At 39.7% G+C, this 15,349-nt stretch overlaps 1 protein-coding gene across 5 annotated transcripts in view; it reads left to right on the top strand.

Annotated features, from left to right (window-relative positions):
* Positions 1 to 15,349, top strand: part of pard3bb (par-3 family cell polarity regulator beta b) — a 1,128,463-nt gene that overhangs the window by 523,999 nt on the left and 589,115 nt on the right. For all 5 annotated transcript variants that reach the window (XM_059967323.1, XM_059967326.1, XM_059967321.1 and 2 more), the window contains one exon: positions 10,117 to 10,256. In XM_059967323.1, coding sequence (XP_059823306.1) covers positions 10,117 to 10,256 — 140 coding nt within the window. The remainder of the gene's footprint in view (positions 1 to 10,116; positions 10,257 to 15,349) is intronic.

Consider the following 15,349-nt stretch of genomic DNA (forward strand, 5'->3'; position numbering starts at 1 on the left):
GAAAAACAGAATTAGCATTTCAGAACGTCATTTCTGATAAAGGGCCATTGACTTGCCAAGTATTCCCGGCATTTTCTGCTTTATTTGACATGTGAGAAAAATGAGACTGAAGGTGCAGACAAAGGCATGTTTGTGTGTGTGAGGGGGGGGGGTGAATTGGAGGTAAAAGCACCAGGAAAATCTGAAGTACATTTGAAGGCAGGAGAGGTTGGAGAGTCAAATGGAAGTAACAACGAAGAAAGAACAGAAACCATAAGGTAGATCAGAATTAAGTGTTTGGGAAAATTAGAGTTGTACAAAACTAATGAATGCAATGTAGGGCTCAGCAAATTATATTAAACTGGGCTGCTATTCTTTGAGATTATATTTGAATGCAAGCAGTATGCAGATAAACTCGTAGCACAGTTTATAGATGGTCATGTGTGACATTGTGGGCATCACAGAATCATGGCTGAAAGAAGATTAAACGTAGCTTAACGGAGCTTAACGTCCAAGGATACACATCGTATCAAAAGGACAGAAACAGAATCAGAATGTTTAATATCGTCAACTTATGTTGTGAAATTTGTTAACTTAGCGGCAGCATTATAATGCAATCCATGATGAATATAGAAAAACTGTATAGCATTATGTGTGTATATCTGTCTTTGTGTGTGTTTTTATTTATTTATTAAATGGATACATTAAATAAGTAGTGCAAAAGCAGAAAATAAAACAAAAGTGAGGTAGTGTTCATGGGTTCAATGTCCATTTAGAAATCAGATGGCAGAGGAGAAGAGGCTGTTCCTGAATCACTGAGTGTGTGCCTTCAGGCTTCTGTACCTTCTTCCCGATGGTAATAATGAGAAGAGGGAATTCCTGAGTGATGGGGGTCCTTAATGATGGACACCGCCTTTCTGAGGCAGTGCTTGTGGAAGTTGTCTTGGATACTACGGAGGCTAGTGCTCATGACGGAGCTGACTAATTTTACAATTTTCTGCAGCTTACTTCAATCCTATGCAGTAGCTCCCCGTACCAGATGGTGATGCAGCCAGTCAGAATGCTCTCCATGGTACATCTGTAGACATTTTTGAGAGGTTTAGGTGACAAATAAAATCTCCTCAAACTCCTAATGAAACATAGCTGCTGTCTTGCCTTCTTTATAGCTGCATCAATATGTTGGGTCCAGGTTCAGTCCTTAGAGATATTGACACCCAGGAACTTGAAATTGCTTAGTATCTCCACTTCCAATTCCTCTATGAGGATTGGTTCAAGGTCCCTTGCCTACCTTTCCTGAAGTCTACAATCAGCTCTTTGGTCTTACTGACGCTGAGTGCAAGGTTGTTGCTGCAACTCCACCCAACTAGCTAGTATATCACACTCTCTTGTCACCATCTGAGATCCTGATAACAATGGTTGTCTCATCAGCAAATACATAGGTGGTATTTGAGTTATGCCTAGTCACACAGTTATGGGTGTAGAGAGAGTAGAGCAGTGGATTAAGCACATATCTTTGAACTGTGCCAGAGTTGATTGTCAGCGAGGTGGAGGTGTTATTACCAATCTGAACGGATCGTGGTTTTCTGGTTAGGGTCGAGGTTCCAGTTGCAGAGGGAAGTACAGCGACCGAGATCCTGTAGCTTTTGAATCAGGACTGTAGGAATTATGATGTTAACTGCTGAGCTATGATCAATAAACAGCACCCTGACATAGGTATTTGCATCGTCCAGATGATCCAAGGCCGTGTGGAGCACCTTGAGATTGCATCTGTGGTAAACCTATTGTGGTGATAGGCAAATTGCAGTGGATCCAGGTCCTTGCTAAGGCAAGAGTTGATTCCAACCATAACTAACCTCTCAAAGCATTTCATCACCATAGATGTGAGTTCTACTGGACAATAGTCATTAAGGCAGCACACATTGCTCTTGTTGAGGGCTGGTTGCCCTTTCAAAGCAGGTGGGAACTTCCAACCATAGCAGTGAGAAGTTGGAAATGTCCTTGAATACTCCCGCTGGTTGGTTGGAACAAGTTTTTAGAGCATTACCAGGTACTCCGTCAGGTAGACATGGCTCTGTTGATTAAAAAACATGAAATCCAATCGTTAGAGAGCGGTGACATAAGATCGGAAGCTGTTGAATCATTATGGGTAGAGCTAAGGAACTGTAAGAGTAAAGAGACACTGATTGGAATTATATACAGAACCCCAAACAATAGTAAGGATGTGGTGTACAAATTACAATGGGAGACGGAAAATGTCTGTCAAAAGGGCAATATTACAATAGTCATGGGGGATTTTAATATGCAGGTAGATTGGGAAAATCAAGTTGGTGCTGGATCCCAAGAAAGGGAATTTCTGGAACGCCTATAAGATGGCTTTTTAGAGCAGCTCATGGTTGAGCCCACTAGGGATCAGCTATTTTTGGATTGGGTGCTGTACAATGAACCAGAATTGATCAGTGAGCTTCAGGGGGCAGTGTCATAATATGATAGAATTAACCCTGCAATTTGAGAAGGAGAAGCTAAAGTCAGATGTATCAATATTACAGTGGAGTCAAGGGAATTGGGAATTGCAGAGGCAGGAGAGAGGAGCTGACCAAAATTGATTGGAAAGTAACATTAGCAGGGATGTCAGCAGAGCAGCAATGGCTGGAATTTCTAGGAGTAATTCATAAGGCACAAGATATATACGTACCAAAGAGGAAGAAGTATTATAAAGGCAGGACTACAAAACTGTGGCTGATAGGAGAAATCAAAGCCAATGTAATAGCCAAAGAGAGGGCATATATTAGAGCAAAAATTAGTGGGAAGTTAAGGGGGTTGGGAAGCTTTTAAAAACCAATAGCAGGCAACTGAAAAAGTCATAAAGAATGAAAAGATGAAATACAAAGTTAAGCTAGGCAATAGTATTAAAGAAGATATCAAAAGTTTCTACAGTATATTAAGTGTAAAAGAGAGGCGAGAGTAGATATTGGACTGGTGGAAAATAATGGTGGAAAGATGGTAATTGGGCCAAGGAAATGGTGGATGAACTGAATAAGTATTTTGCATCAGTCTTCGCTATGGAAGACACTAGCAGTATGCTGGATATTTGAAAGTGACAGGGTGCAGAAGTGTGTGAAGTTGCCATTACTTGGGTAAAGCAGAGGCTGATATGAGGAGCAAGTTGGTTGGATGCATGGTGAGGCTTAAGAGGAACCCACCATGCTTTTGTGCATGACAGTAAAAATGCAAGATTTCTCCAGTAATAAAACCATCAAATATTGAGTGTTTTGGATGACTTGAGCTTGAGAAAGCATTATATAAACCATTCTCTTTATTTGGTATTACCTCCAGTTATTATAGAATATTATGAATGCATTAACAGGCATAACTATTAGGCTATTTACTGTGTATATAAAATGTAGAACCACCCCTCCCTACTCCCCAAGAGTCAAAGGCAAATGTACTGATAGCCATTTTTATGACTCTTAGCATTCCATATTTTTCTTTTATGGCAATTTATGCAAAACTTCTATGCACAATAGCCTTTGGCAAAGGAATTAGTTACTTTTTTCCTGTTTTATGATGCAAATGCTGGATAATATATGGAGGATAAACAGTGAACTGTAAGTGGAACAAATAAATGTTTTCTTCAAATGAACATTTCCCATTATCTAGGTGCCCATTAACTGGAGTATACTGTGCATTGGAAATCAATTGGGGCCTGAGAAAATTTCCCCTTTAGAAATGAACATACTCATTTACTATTTTTCAGCTGTCGCGTTAGTTAGAGCCTGGAATAAGCACTTTTTTTTCTGTGTGTTGTCACATGGATATGGTGAATGTTGCTCATTATACCCACTCTTTGTTGTAACAGATTTGTTAAGCATAACATTTCAAAGCGTCAAATCATTTCCAAACACATGTAATGCATGCATTATTCAGTTTTTTTTACTTCACCCCCAACAAACTACAAGGAGGCATGGTGTCTTGCCATTGAGACTGCCTTCTAATGAGGAATATTGAAACTCCTTTCTAAGGCGCTTATTGTTCTTATTATTGGGATTCTACTTAATTTCCAAGGGTACATGTGATTCTACCACACATAATCTCCTAAAGAAATTGTATCCAACAATTAGGATCTTTTTTATTTGAAGAGAAGTAGTAGATTAGATTCATTCAGTTGCTAAATAGCTCAGTGCCAGCTCTGTAAATGGTGAGGCCCAATAGGTTACCTTAACTGTGTTCTTCTTTCTGCTCAAATGCTCAGTGTCTGTAAGTCTGTCCTTATTTAATGTCTCTGTTGGGAACTGGGACTGAGAAAAACAGTTCTTCCCATGTAATGGGCTCTGCCACCCCAGTGGAAGGTACAAGCCAAAGTCATCTTGTACTCACTGCTGCCCGGGCTCAAGGGTCACTTTGCCAGCCAAGCCCTCTCTTACATACAGTGGATCTGCTGGCAATGCCACCTTTTCCGAAGCTGCGTTCAACCCGTTCAGCAAAGTTCAGTCAGTGCAAGTTTATATCAACCAAGAGTCATTATCTTGCGGGTATTCATAGTAACTACAAGAAATGCAATGGATCAAAGAATGATTACTCCCATCCAATGTGCAATAGACAACAGGCTACAAATACTAAAAGAGAATTATAGGAAAGATGTCAGCAAAATACAGAGAGTACAGAGGAGATTTACTAGAATGTTACCTGGGTTTCAGCACCTAAGTTACAGAGGAAGGTTGAACAAGTTAGGTCTTTATTCTTTGGAGTGTAGAAGGTTGAGGGGGGACTTGATAGAGGTATTGAAAATTATGAGGGGGATAGATAGAGTTGACATGGATAGGCTTTTTCCATTGAGAGTAGGGGAGATTCAAACAAGAGGATATGAGTTGAGAATTAGGGGGCAAAAGTTTAGGGGTAACACGAGGGGGAGCTTCTTTACTCAGAGACTGGTAGCTGTGTGGAGCGAGCTTCCAGTAGAAGTGGTAGAAGCAGGTTCGATTTTGTAATTTTAAAAAAAAATTGGATTGGTATATGGACAGGAAAGGAATGGAAGTTTGTGGGCTGAGTGCAGGTCGGTGGGACTAGGTGAGAGTAAGTGTTTGGCACAGACTAGAAGGGCTGAGATGGCCTGTTTCCGTGGCTTTAATTGTTATATGGTTATAAAAATAAATAAGTAAATAAGCAAGCAAGCAACATATATATTAAGCACATAAGATGAAAAGTTCTTGAAAGTGAGTCCATGATGTCAGTGTTGGGGTGAGTGAAGTTATCTTCTCTGGTTCAAGAGACTGATATTAGAGGGGTAATAATTATTCCTGAACTTGGTGGTGCAGATCCTGAAACTCCTGTACCTTCTTCCTGGTGGCTGTAGCAAGAAGAGGGCTTGACCTGGATGGTGAGAGTTCCGTGATGATGGATGCTGCTTTCCTGCAATAATGCTCCATGCAGATGTGTAGAATGGTGGGGAGGGCTTTACCTGTGAAGAACTAGGCCATATTCACTACTTTTTTTTGCAGGATTTTCCATTTAAAAGCATTGCTGTTTCCATACCAGGCTGTGTTGCAACCAGTCAATATACTCCCCACCCCACATTTATAGAAGTTTGCCTAGGTGGCATGCCAAATCTTTGCAAAATTCTAAGAAAGTAGAAACATTGTCTTGCTTTGTTCATAGTGCCACCTATGTACTGGATCCATGTCAGATCCTCTGAAATTATAACACTAGGGAATTTAAAGTTGGTGACCCATTCCACTTCCCCAATGAGGACTGGTTCATGGACCTGTGGTGTCCTTCTCCTGAGGTCAGTAATCAGCTCCTTGGTCTTGCTGACATTGTGTGAGAGCATATTGTGGCACCACTCAACCAGATTTTCAATCTTCTGCCTATATGCTGATTCGTCACCACCTTTGATTTGGCCAATGACAGTGGTGTGGTCTGCAAACTTGAATATACATTGGAGCTCTGCTTGGCCACACAATCATAAGTGCAAAGTGAGTGGAAAAGAGGGCAAATTACACAGCCTTGTGTTGATGGAAATTGAGGAGGAAACATTGCCGATCTGACCTGACTGTGGTCTGCAAGTGATATTGAGGCCATGATCTATAAGCATATTGATTAATTTTGAGGGAATATAAGTCCTCCCTGGGTTGCAGACACCCAACTATGCACATCATGTACATGTGATTTAATATTCTAAGATTAATGAGATGAATGGAGATTGATTTGCCTGCTGCGGTGGGCCTGCTGTCATCTTCTACCAGCTGGGAATGGAGTAGTCTCTGTGCTGCCTTTCCTCCACTGAGCTATAACAATCGGGGTTGAGTGAGTTGGGAGCACAGAGCAAACTCTGTTGCTCACTGAATCAATCAGGCCAGCTGGTGGTCACTCTTCCCGTTCCTGCTCGCTCTCCCGTCGCAGCTGCTTCTTCCATCCTCTCCCATGCACTGCTGTTTATTTCTGATTTACAAACAGTTCAGATTGCGAGCAGTTCTCAGGGCCAGAACACTGTCATAATCTGGGGATTGCCTGTAATACTTAAAGGCAGGCATGGCCACAGAAATACATAGACAGTCCACTGAGTCGTGTAACCAGTCATATTGGTTGTGATGCCACATGAATCTTCACTAACGTTCACAGATGGAACATTATAACATTGCCTTACACTTGCAACAGTAATTAATAACAAAAAGTAAATTATAAAAAATAAAGCAAAGGGGTGCTGGAAAAGGGTTAGTAACATCATGAAGGACCCCACCCAACCTGCTGATGGACTGTTTATCCCACTCCCATCAGAGAGGAGGTTACGTTGCATTCATACCAGAACCACCAGACTCAGTTATTTTCCCCAAGCAGTAAGGCTGATCAACACTTCTGCCCACTAACCCACCCACCACTTCTTTATTATTTCCTAACAGTCACTTGATTTATAGACAGGCTGTGCCTAGTGTTGCTTTATGGACATACAATTAGTTGATGTTTATGATACATCCTGTATTTATACTTATTGGTGTTTAATTTATTATTATTGTCCTCCTTATCCTATGTCTTTTGTGCTGTATTGGAGTCAGAGTAACAATTATTTCATCCTCTACCCTTGTGTACTGGAAATGACATTAAACAATCTTGAAAATTGAATTTTTGTGCATAACTTCTGCACCTTTATCACTGTTCTTGTGAGTTCAAGTGAATGGCCTCTCCTTTCCTCTGCCAAGTCTGACCTGATGCAGATTCAGCAGGCTGATTTCCCCAACATAAGTGCTCAGGAACTGAGAACATTAGCGCTTAACTCCTGGTCTCCAGGAACACTATCACAAACAGCTTTGCAGAAGTTTGGGATTTATGAGTATGTGCACACTTATACACTTCCTCAGAGATAACAAGGTAAATCAAGAACTGCTGTTTCTCCAGAAAAATATTTGGAATACCGTATACATTGAAGGTTTTTAAACAATTGAGGAAGCTGCAGCCTTTTAAAAGCCTTTCTCAGAATCTGGGTGTGGTTAGAATTTTTTCTGTGATTTGTGCGCAAGTACTCCAAGATCCTGCTACACTTCACCCATATGCAGCCTTTCTTCATTTAGATAGTAGCCTGAGGATCCAAGTGCATAACCTCCTCACTTCCCCACATTGAGTTGCATGTGGGAACACTTTTTTTGCATGTGCAAGTGTTTGCCCACTTGTTCATCCTTTCCATATCCAGTTGTAAAATTCTGCTGTCCTTATTCCAACATCTTCTCCCGCCTACTTGTGTGTCATTGACAAACTTGGCCACCCTCTCCTCTAGGTTATTAATATAAACCAGTAAGTAATTGAAGGCCAGTTTTATATTGAGACCTTCCACTAGTTGCATTCTACCAGCCTGTTTATTCTTACTCTGTGTTTTATAGGCTAACCAACCTTCAAACCACATGAATGCAATATTCCAAACAGCATGATCTTATCTTTTGTGCCAGCCTTTTATGTGATACTTTGTCAAATACCTTCTGAAAGCCAAAAGGAGCTACATCTTAGAGTATCCATATCTAAGAGTTTTGAATGTTACATCCTCAAAGAGCTTTAGCAAACTTGTTAAACATGATTTATCTTCTATAAAACCATGTTGACTAGGTTCCATTGCATTAAGCCTCTCTAATTGACTAGCTTTCCTTTTTTTTTGTTGATAGACTGCAGCATCTTGCCAATAGCAGATGTTAAATGAACAGTTTATAGTTATCCACTTCCAGCTTTCCTGCCTTCTTGAACAATGGAGTTATATTTGCAGTTTTCCAGGCCATTGGCAACTTCCTGGAACTCAGTGAATTTTGAGAAACCTCATTCAATGACTCTTGCATCTCTTCAGTGATCTTATTTAAAATCCCAAGTGTCGGCATCTGCATCTGGTGACTTGTTACTTGCAATATCTTTTTTACAAGTTCTTCCATTGTGTTTGAAACCAGCCTGTTAGAAATATTTGGGATGTGTACTGTGTCCTCCATACTAAACCAATGTAAAGCATTGGTTTAACATCTGTCATATCCTTGTTTCTCATCATTAATACCCAACTGTCACTTTTCCAAGGGTACCACACTTCCCTCGATATCCTCTTCCTTTTCAGCTATCTATAAAAACCCTTACTGTTTGTTTCTATATTGCTTACCAGTTCTCTCTCAAAGTCAATTTTCTCCTTCCTTATTAACTTCCTTTTTAGACTCTTGCTGTTGGTTCTTGTAAGATTCGCAGTCCCCTAGTTTACCGGTAGCCCTTGCCACTTTATATATTCTCATCTTTATTTAGCATTTCCCTTGACCTCCTTTGTTAATCATGGGCGGTACATCTTTCTCCTGCGATTCCTCTTTCTAAATGGGATGAATTTCCGCTGAGCATTATAAATTAGTTTTTTAAATATCAGCTACTACTCATGTACTACCCTATTCCTTAGTCTATTTACCCACTCAGCTCAAAACAACCATACATTCCTATCGTTTTAAAGCCTTCTTAAAATTGAGGACATTGGTTTTGGGACCCCAAGTGTTTGCAGTTAAGTAGTATCTGGAATTCTATCATGTTGTGATTACTGCCCCTGTTGGGATCTTAAACTGCAACATCTTTTATTAATTCACCTCATCACATATGACCAAATGTAAAACAGCCTGTTCTTGGGTAGGTTCTGCAACATAATGCTTTAAGAATCAATCCTCAAAGTGCTCTACAAGCTCCTCTTTCATGGTGCTTTTGCTAGTCTAATCAACATGTAGATTAAACTTGCCCATGATAATTACCATTCCCTTTTATTCATGCCTTTGATATTTTCCCATTTATGCTTTGTCCTGTCGAACTGTCACACTATCCCTGTTAGTTACTATTTCCAGTCAAACTAATTCTACATCTTTACCGATATCATGACTGAACAATTTGCTGATTCCTCCTTTTATGAACAAATCTGTCCCATCTCCTTTCTCTTTTTACCTACTCTTGAATGATCTGGGCTATTGAGTTGCCAGTTCTGAAAACACAACTCAGAGCATGATGTACAGAACAAAAAGATATTTGTTAAGAAGTATTTTAAAGGAGAAAAAAGAGGTATAGTAAAGTTCTATTCATCTCATCTTTCAGGATTTTGGTGCCAGGCCTGCAGGTTTTCATGATTATTGGATGTTACTTCCCTATTAATAAACTAACGCACTTCTGATTCACTTTTTATTAAATATTACTCCCTAGTACACTAAACTTTCCAGTGAATTGGAAGGGAGGGTGGGGAACAGGTTGGTGGTGAGTTTGAAAACAGAGGGAGGAAAGGGATCCCAGTGAACTTGGAGGAAACACGGAAAGTGGGGTCTTGGTGAGTTTAATGAGTATATGGGAAATGGGCCCTGCGGTTCGTGCAATGGGATTGCAGGAAGCGGGGTACTGACAAGCTTAAAGAGAGCATGAAAAATGGGGACCTAGTGAGTTTTAAAGGGAGCATGTGAATCATCACCTGAAGGATCACTTGCAGAGTTACCAGGATTTCTGAATACTGCAGGATTATGAAGACTCTTAATGTTGCCATATAGCATACCATGTTTTTACATTAGGCACTTCAAGTATTTTCCTCACAATATTATTGAGTGTTTGCAGAAGATTTTTTCCTATACAATAAATAGTTAAATCCAGTGACTATCCTTTTCTTACCACATACAGGGTCAGAAGGACTTGGTTTTACGGTGGTCACAAGAGAGTCAAGTGTACATGGACCTGGTCCCATTTTGGTCAAAAATATTCTTCCCAGAGGAGCAGCTGTTAAAGATGGTAGACTGCAGTCTGGAGACAGGATTTTAGAGGTAAGGAATTCTTCTGTGTCTTCATAACGAAAGCAAGGTCCAGGTGACACAAAATCTGTGTATTGTTGGCAAGCTACAGAGATATATTGATTAGTCCTTCCTTAATGCTGAATTCATGATGACCCATAATCTTATGACAAAAGATGCCTGTCATTTTATGCTGCACTTTACTAATATTAATTTTTCATGCCATTGTTGTGCTGGATTATCACACACAGATACTGCTAGTTCTTTTGAGTTTTGTGTAGATTATTTGAATTTTATTACATTTCTTTTTAACCCTTTATTTTAGGAATCTGTTCATTGTGTATTTTTTCCCCTCTTTAGAGTCCTAATCTACTACCTATTTAACTGTCCCTTTTGTTACAAAAATAGACTATATTCAAGCAGGAAAAAACACTAATCTTTGACATTCATAGCCAATGCATTCAGTGCTATAAACTTTTTAAAAGGAAAAACACAGCACCATAAACCCTTATATGGCTCCCTGAGGTGATCTATCCTTTAAATGTTTGAGGGGCTTTCCAAAAGACTCAGTCCCTCCATGTGTGGTATCAAAAGAACCCTAAACTGTGGCCCTTCTTCACAGAGCTTAGTGTTGGGTGAAGCTTCAGTGCTTCCCTTGATGTTCATTCCCTAGTCTGGTGTTCAGGGCTGGTTTACTTCCCTTGAGGTGTGCTCACAATCAGTACTGGGTTGTTACCTTAGAGTTGAGGAGAGATACACAATAAAACAGGCCCCATTTGCTCTCTAGGTCAGGGTCTAAGATGAATCATCAATCCTATACTAATCATTTTAAATATTTTCACAACATTTTCATCAACTTCCCCAGATTCTACCACTCACCTATACATTAGGGGCAACTTCCAAGTGGCATGTTTTTAGGATGTGGGAAGAATACACCGTCAGGAATGATGCCTGGGCTAAAGCAAGGAGAAATATTATATACCAAAGTTTCTTTACAATTGCATTCTCTTTAAATACTGTTTATTATTAATTAATTACAAAATTGTTGAAGATAAGATTGGAAATGAACCGTTTCTCCATTGAGATTGTAATTCTAGTTTCTCCTTCAGAGGTGTCTCTTCAATCACTGATATCCACTTCCAGACCCTAACTATTTCAACCCTTTTGATCACATTTCATACGCTACCCAATTCCAATAAAATTTCTTTATATAGAAAGCTTTTAATTTAATATATGTGTGCTCCAAATGAACAACTTTTCCCAAATAAAATTCAACCGTGTCATAGCATGACAAATGACCGAACACTTGGCTGAAAATATGGTTTTTAAGTCTATCTTTAAGGCGAAAGCAGGAGAAACAGTGGTTTAATGAGACAAGTTTAGAGCTAAGGGCATGTGCATCTGAAGGCTTGGCTGCCGAAGGTAGATTGTAGTGAAATGGAACTATCTTGCTTGGAAGTATTGGTGCTGCTAGAGTAAGTGATATGAAAGAAGAAAACAGTGTCTTTCATGACTTCACCTCATTGAGTTCAGACTTCATTAGGAAATGCATATGCTTGTGCGGAAAGGGTTCGAATGTTGCATATTGCAGGAAGAGGAAAGCATTCATTTCAGAGTTCATTCTTTGTTAGGAAGTCAGGCTAGTGGTGTACTGCTGGTTCCCATTTCCATCCTAACAGCTTGGCACCATCTGAAGATGATTACTTACGCATGCTGAAACATGCTGCCTCAGATTTTCCATCTTGGAAAAATGAAAGCTTTTTGTTGAAACTGCAGGGAGTAAGCCCTTATGTCTTTTGGTTTCAGATCCATTGCCCAACAAACCGAGCCTACAAGTCAATCTTAAGTATCAGGAGTTTTAAGGAAAGGATGTTCAGTGATTAATTTATGTATAAGGATGTACTTAAATTAAATGCATTTCCTGTGGAAAAACACTGTCAATTCAAGGTACAATGATATCTGTCGTATTGTAGAAATTACCATTTACAAACTGGCGTTATTCTTGAATAACAGCCAGTGCTTGGCGAAGCTCTGAATTCTGAAGTATGTAATGAATCACTAGTAAATTGGTTTACTGTTGCCATGTGTAACAAGGTACAATGAAAAACTTTGTTTTGCCTGCCATCCACATAGATCATTTCATCATATAAGTGTGTTGAGGTGGTAGAAAGGAAACTAATAACCAAAAGCTGAGTGAAGTGTTATAGTCACAGATAAACTACAGTGCAGGTAGGCAAAAAGGTGCAAAGCCAAAATGAGTTCGATACTTCCTTTTTCCACATCAGTTAACTGACATTCAGGTCCTTGAACAGCATCTTATCCAATTAGTGTTTTTTTTTATCTGAAGGAGAATAAATTTTTAAGTTTTTTTTGTTAACTCAACTATCAATCAAGTAGTCGAACGGTTACTGCAGCCCAGCTGCTGAATAATCAGAACCAAATTCCTCAACAGTATCCTTGGGAAGTTGATACCTTGGACGGCAGTGCAAAAGGTTACAGATAAATCATTTAAATTCTCTGGTAAACCAGACTTTTTGAATCTTCAAACAGAAACTCAAGAAAATAGTTTTCAACCAGAAATGAAGCTAAATGAATCAGTGCCAGCTTATTTCTTACAACATTGATTTGCATTTACACATTCTTTTAATATAAACTACAGATGCCGTATGAGTTACAGGGGACAAAATTAGAATGCTGAAAATAATCAGGTAGAAAAGGTGATTGGATATTTGCAAGAAGGGATGAGTTTTGAGAAGTTTTAAAAGATGAGAATGTAGTAGGAAGTAAATATACAAAGGACATAGATTGGCATGCAAAAGTTTGGGCACCCCTGGTCAAAATTTCTGTTACTGTGAATAATGTGAATACTGTGAAGTGAGTAGAAGATGAACTGATCTTCAAAAGTCATAAAGTTAAAGATGAAAGATTCTTTTCAACATTTTAAGCAAGGTTAGTGTATTATTTTTGTTCTGTACAATTTTAGAGGGGGAAAAAGGGGAAAGGAGCACCATGCAAAAGTTTGGGCACCCCAAGAGATTTGAGCTCTCAGATAACTTTTACCAAGGTCTCAGACCTTATTTAGCTTGTTACAACTGTGGCTTGTTCACAATCATCATTAGGAAAGGCAAGGTGATGCAAGTTTCAAAGCTTTATAAATACCCTGACTCCCGAAACCTTGTCCCATCAATCAGCAGCCATGGGCTTCTCGAAGCAGCTGCCTAGCACTCTGAAAATTAAAATAAATAATGCCCACAAAGCAGGAGAAGGCTATAAGAAGATAGCGAAGCGTTTCCAGCTAGTCATTTCCTTAGTTCGTAATGTAATTAAGAAATGGCAGTTAATAGGAATGGTACAGATCAAGTTGAGGTCTGGAAGACCAGGAAAACTTTCCGAGAGAACCGCTCGTAGGATTGCTAGAGAGGCAAATCAAAACCCCCGTTTGACTGCAAAAGACCTTCAGGAAGATTTAGCAGACTCTGGAGTGGTGGTGCACTGTTCTACTGTGCAGCGACACCTGCACAAATATTACCTTCAATGAAGAGTCATCAGGAGAAAACCTTTCCTGCGTCCTCACCACAAAATTCAGCATCAGAAGTTTGTAAAGGAACATCTAAACAAGCCTGATGTATTTTGGAAACATGTCCTGTGGACTGATGAAGTTAAAATAGAACTTCTTGGCTGCCATGAACAAAGGTATGTTTGGAGAAAACAGGGTGCAGAATTTCATGAAAAGAACACCTCTCCAACTGTTAAGCACAGAGGTGGATCGATCATGCTTTGGGCTTGTGTTGCAGCCAGTAGTACGGGGAACATTTCACTTGTAGAAGGAAGAATGAATTCAATTAAATACCAGCAAATTCTGGAAGCAAATATTACACCATCTGAAAAAAAAAACTGAAGATGAAAAGAGGATGGCTTCTACAACAGGATAATGATCCTAAACACACCTCAAAATCCACAGTGGACTACCTCAAGAGGCGCAAGTTGATGGTTTTGCCATGGCCTTCACAGTCCCCCCACCAAAACATCATCGAAAATCTGTGGATAGATCTCAAAAGAGCAGTGAAAGCAAGTCGGCCCAAGAATCTCACAAAACTAGAAGCCTTTTGCAAGGAAGAATGGGTGAAAATCCCCCAATCAAGAATTGAAAGACTCTTGGCTGGCTACTGAAAGCGTTTACAAGCTGTGATACTTGCCAGAGGGGGTGTTACTAAGTACTGACCATGCAGGGTGCCCAAACTTTTGCTACAGGCCTTTTTCCTTTTTTGTTATTTTGAAACTGTACAAGATGGAAATAAAAAATGTAATCTTGCTTAAAATGTTAAATAGATGTGTCATCTTTAATTTATGCCTTTTGGAAATCAGGTCATTTTTTACTCGCTTTGCTACCAACAGTAACAGAAATTTTGACCAGGGGTGCCCAAACTTTTGCATGCCACTGTAGGAGTAGGAGTAGGCCCTCCAGTCCCTCAAAGCCTGCCCCACCTTCGGATGCCCTTAGATGATCCAACCCAAGTCTGTGCTCAGACTTCCACTTTAAATACCCGTGATGAACCTGCCTACAAAGCTGTCTGGGCCAGAGAATTCCAGACTTTGTGTGGGAAGAAATTTCTACATTCCTCTGTTTTAAATGTCTGACCCACCCCACCCCCTTGTCTTGAGGTAATAGGCAGTACTTGGACAATTGAGTTTGTAGTAAGCAGAACTGATATGCTGAATGGCCTTGTGATCAGAATTGATGTTCAAAAGCATGCAGACCAATTAGCTAAGCTGTTAGATGATCATATAAGGTTTTGGAAGGTAGATGATTTAGGTTGGGTAGGAATTGAAGTCTGAATATTTTAAATTCTTGCGTTCAGCATCCGATACTTTTTTCCCCCAAATCAACTGCTTAGGAGGACTTGGAAGTTCATTGTTGAGGAGAAATCTATTTTTGGTTTACACGGCTACATGGAGCATGTTAGAATTTATGGAGACTGACAAAAAGGAATTCAAAGTTTGACTCTGATGCGGGCATTTCACCGATGGCAAGGATGAGGCACGTGAGAGGCACATTTTGAAGCAGCAGTGGTGCCTGCATTTAATCAGCTGTGTCTCATTTTATGTCATCTGAGGATTTGGGATAA

This window comes from Hypanus sabinus, chromosome 4 (genome assembly GCF_030144855.1).
Source record: "Hypanus sabinus isolate sHypSab1 chromosome 4, sHypSab1.hap1, whole genome shotgun sequence".
Taxonomy (NCBI): domain Eukaryota; kingdom Metazoa; phylum Chordata; class Chondrichthyes; order Myliobatiformes; family Dasyatidae; genus Hypanus; species Hypanus sabinus.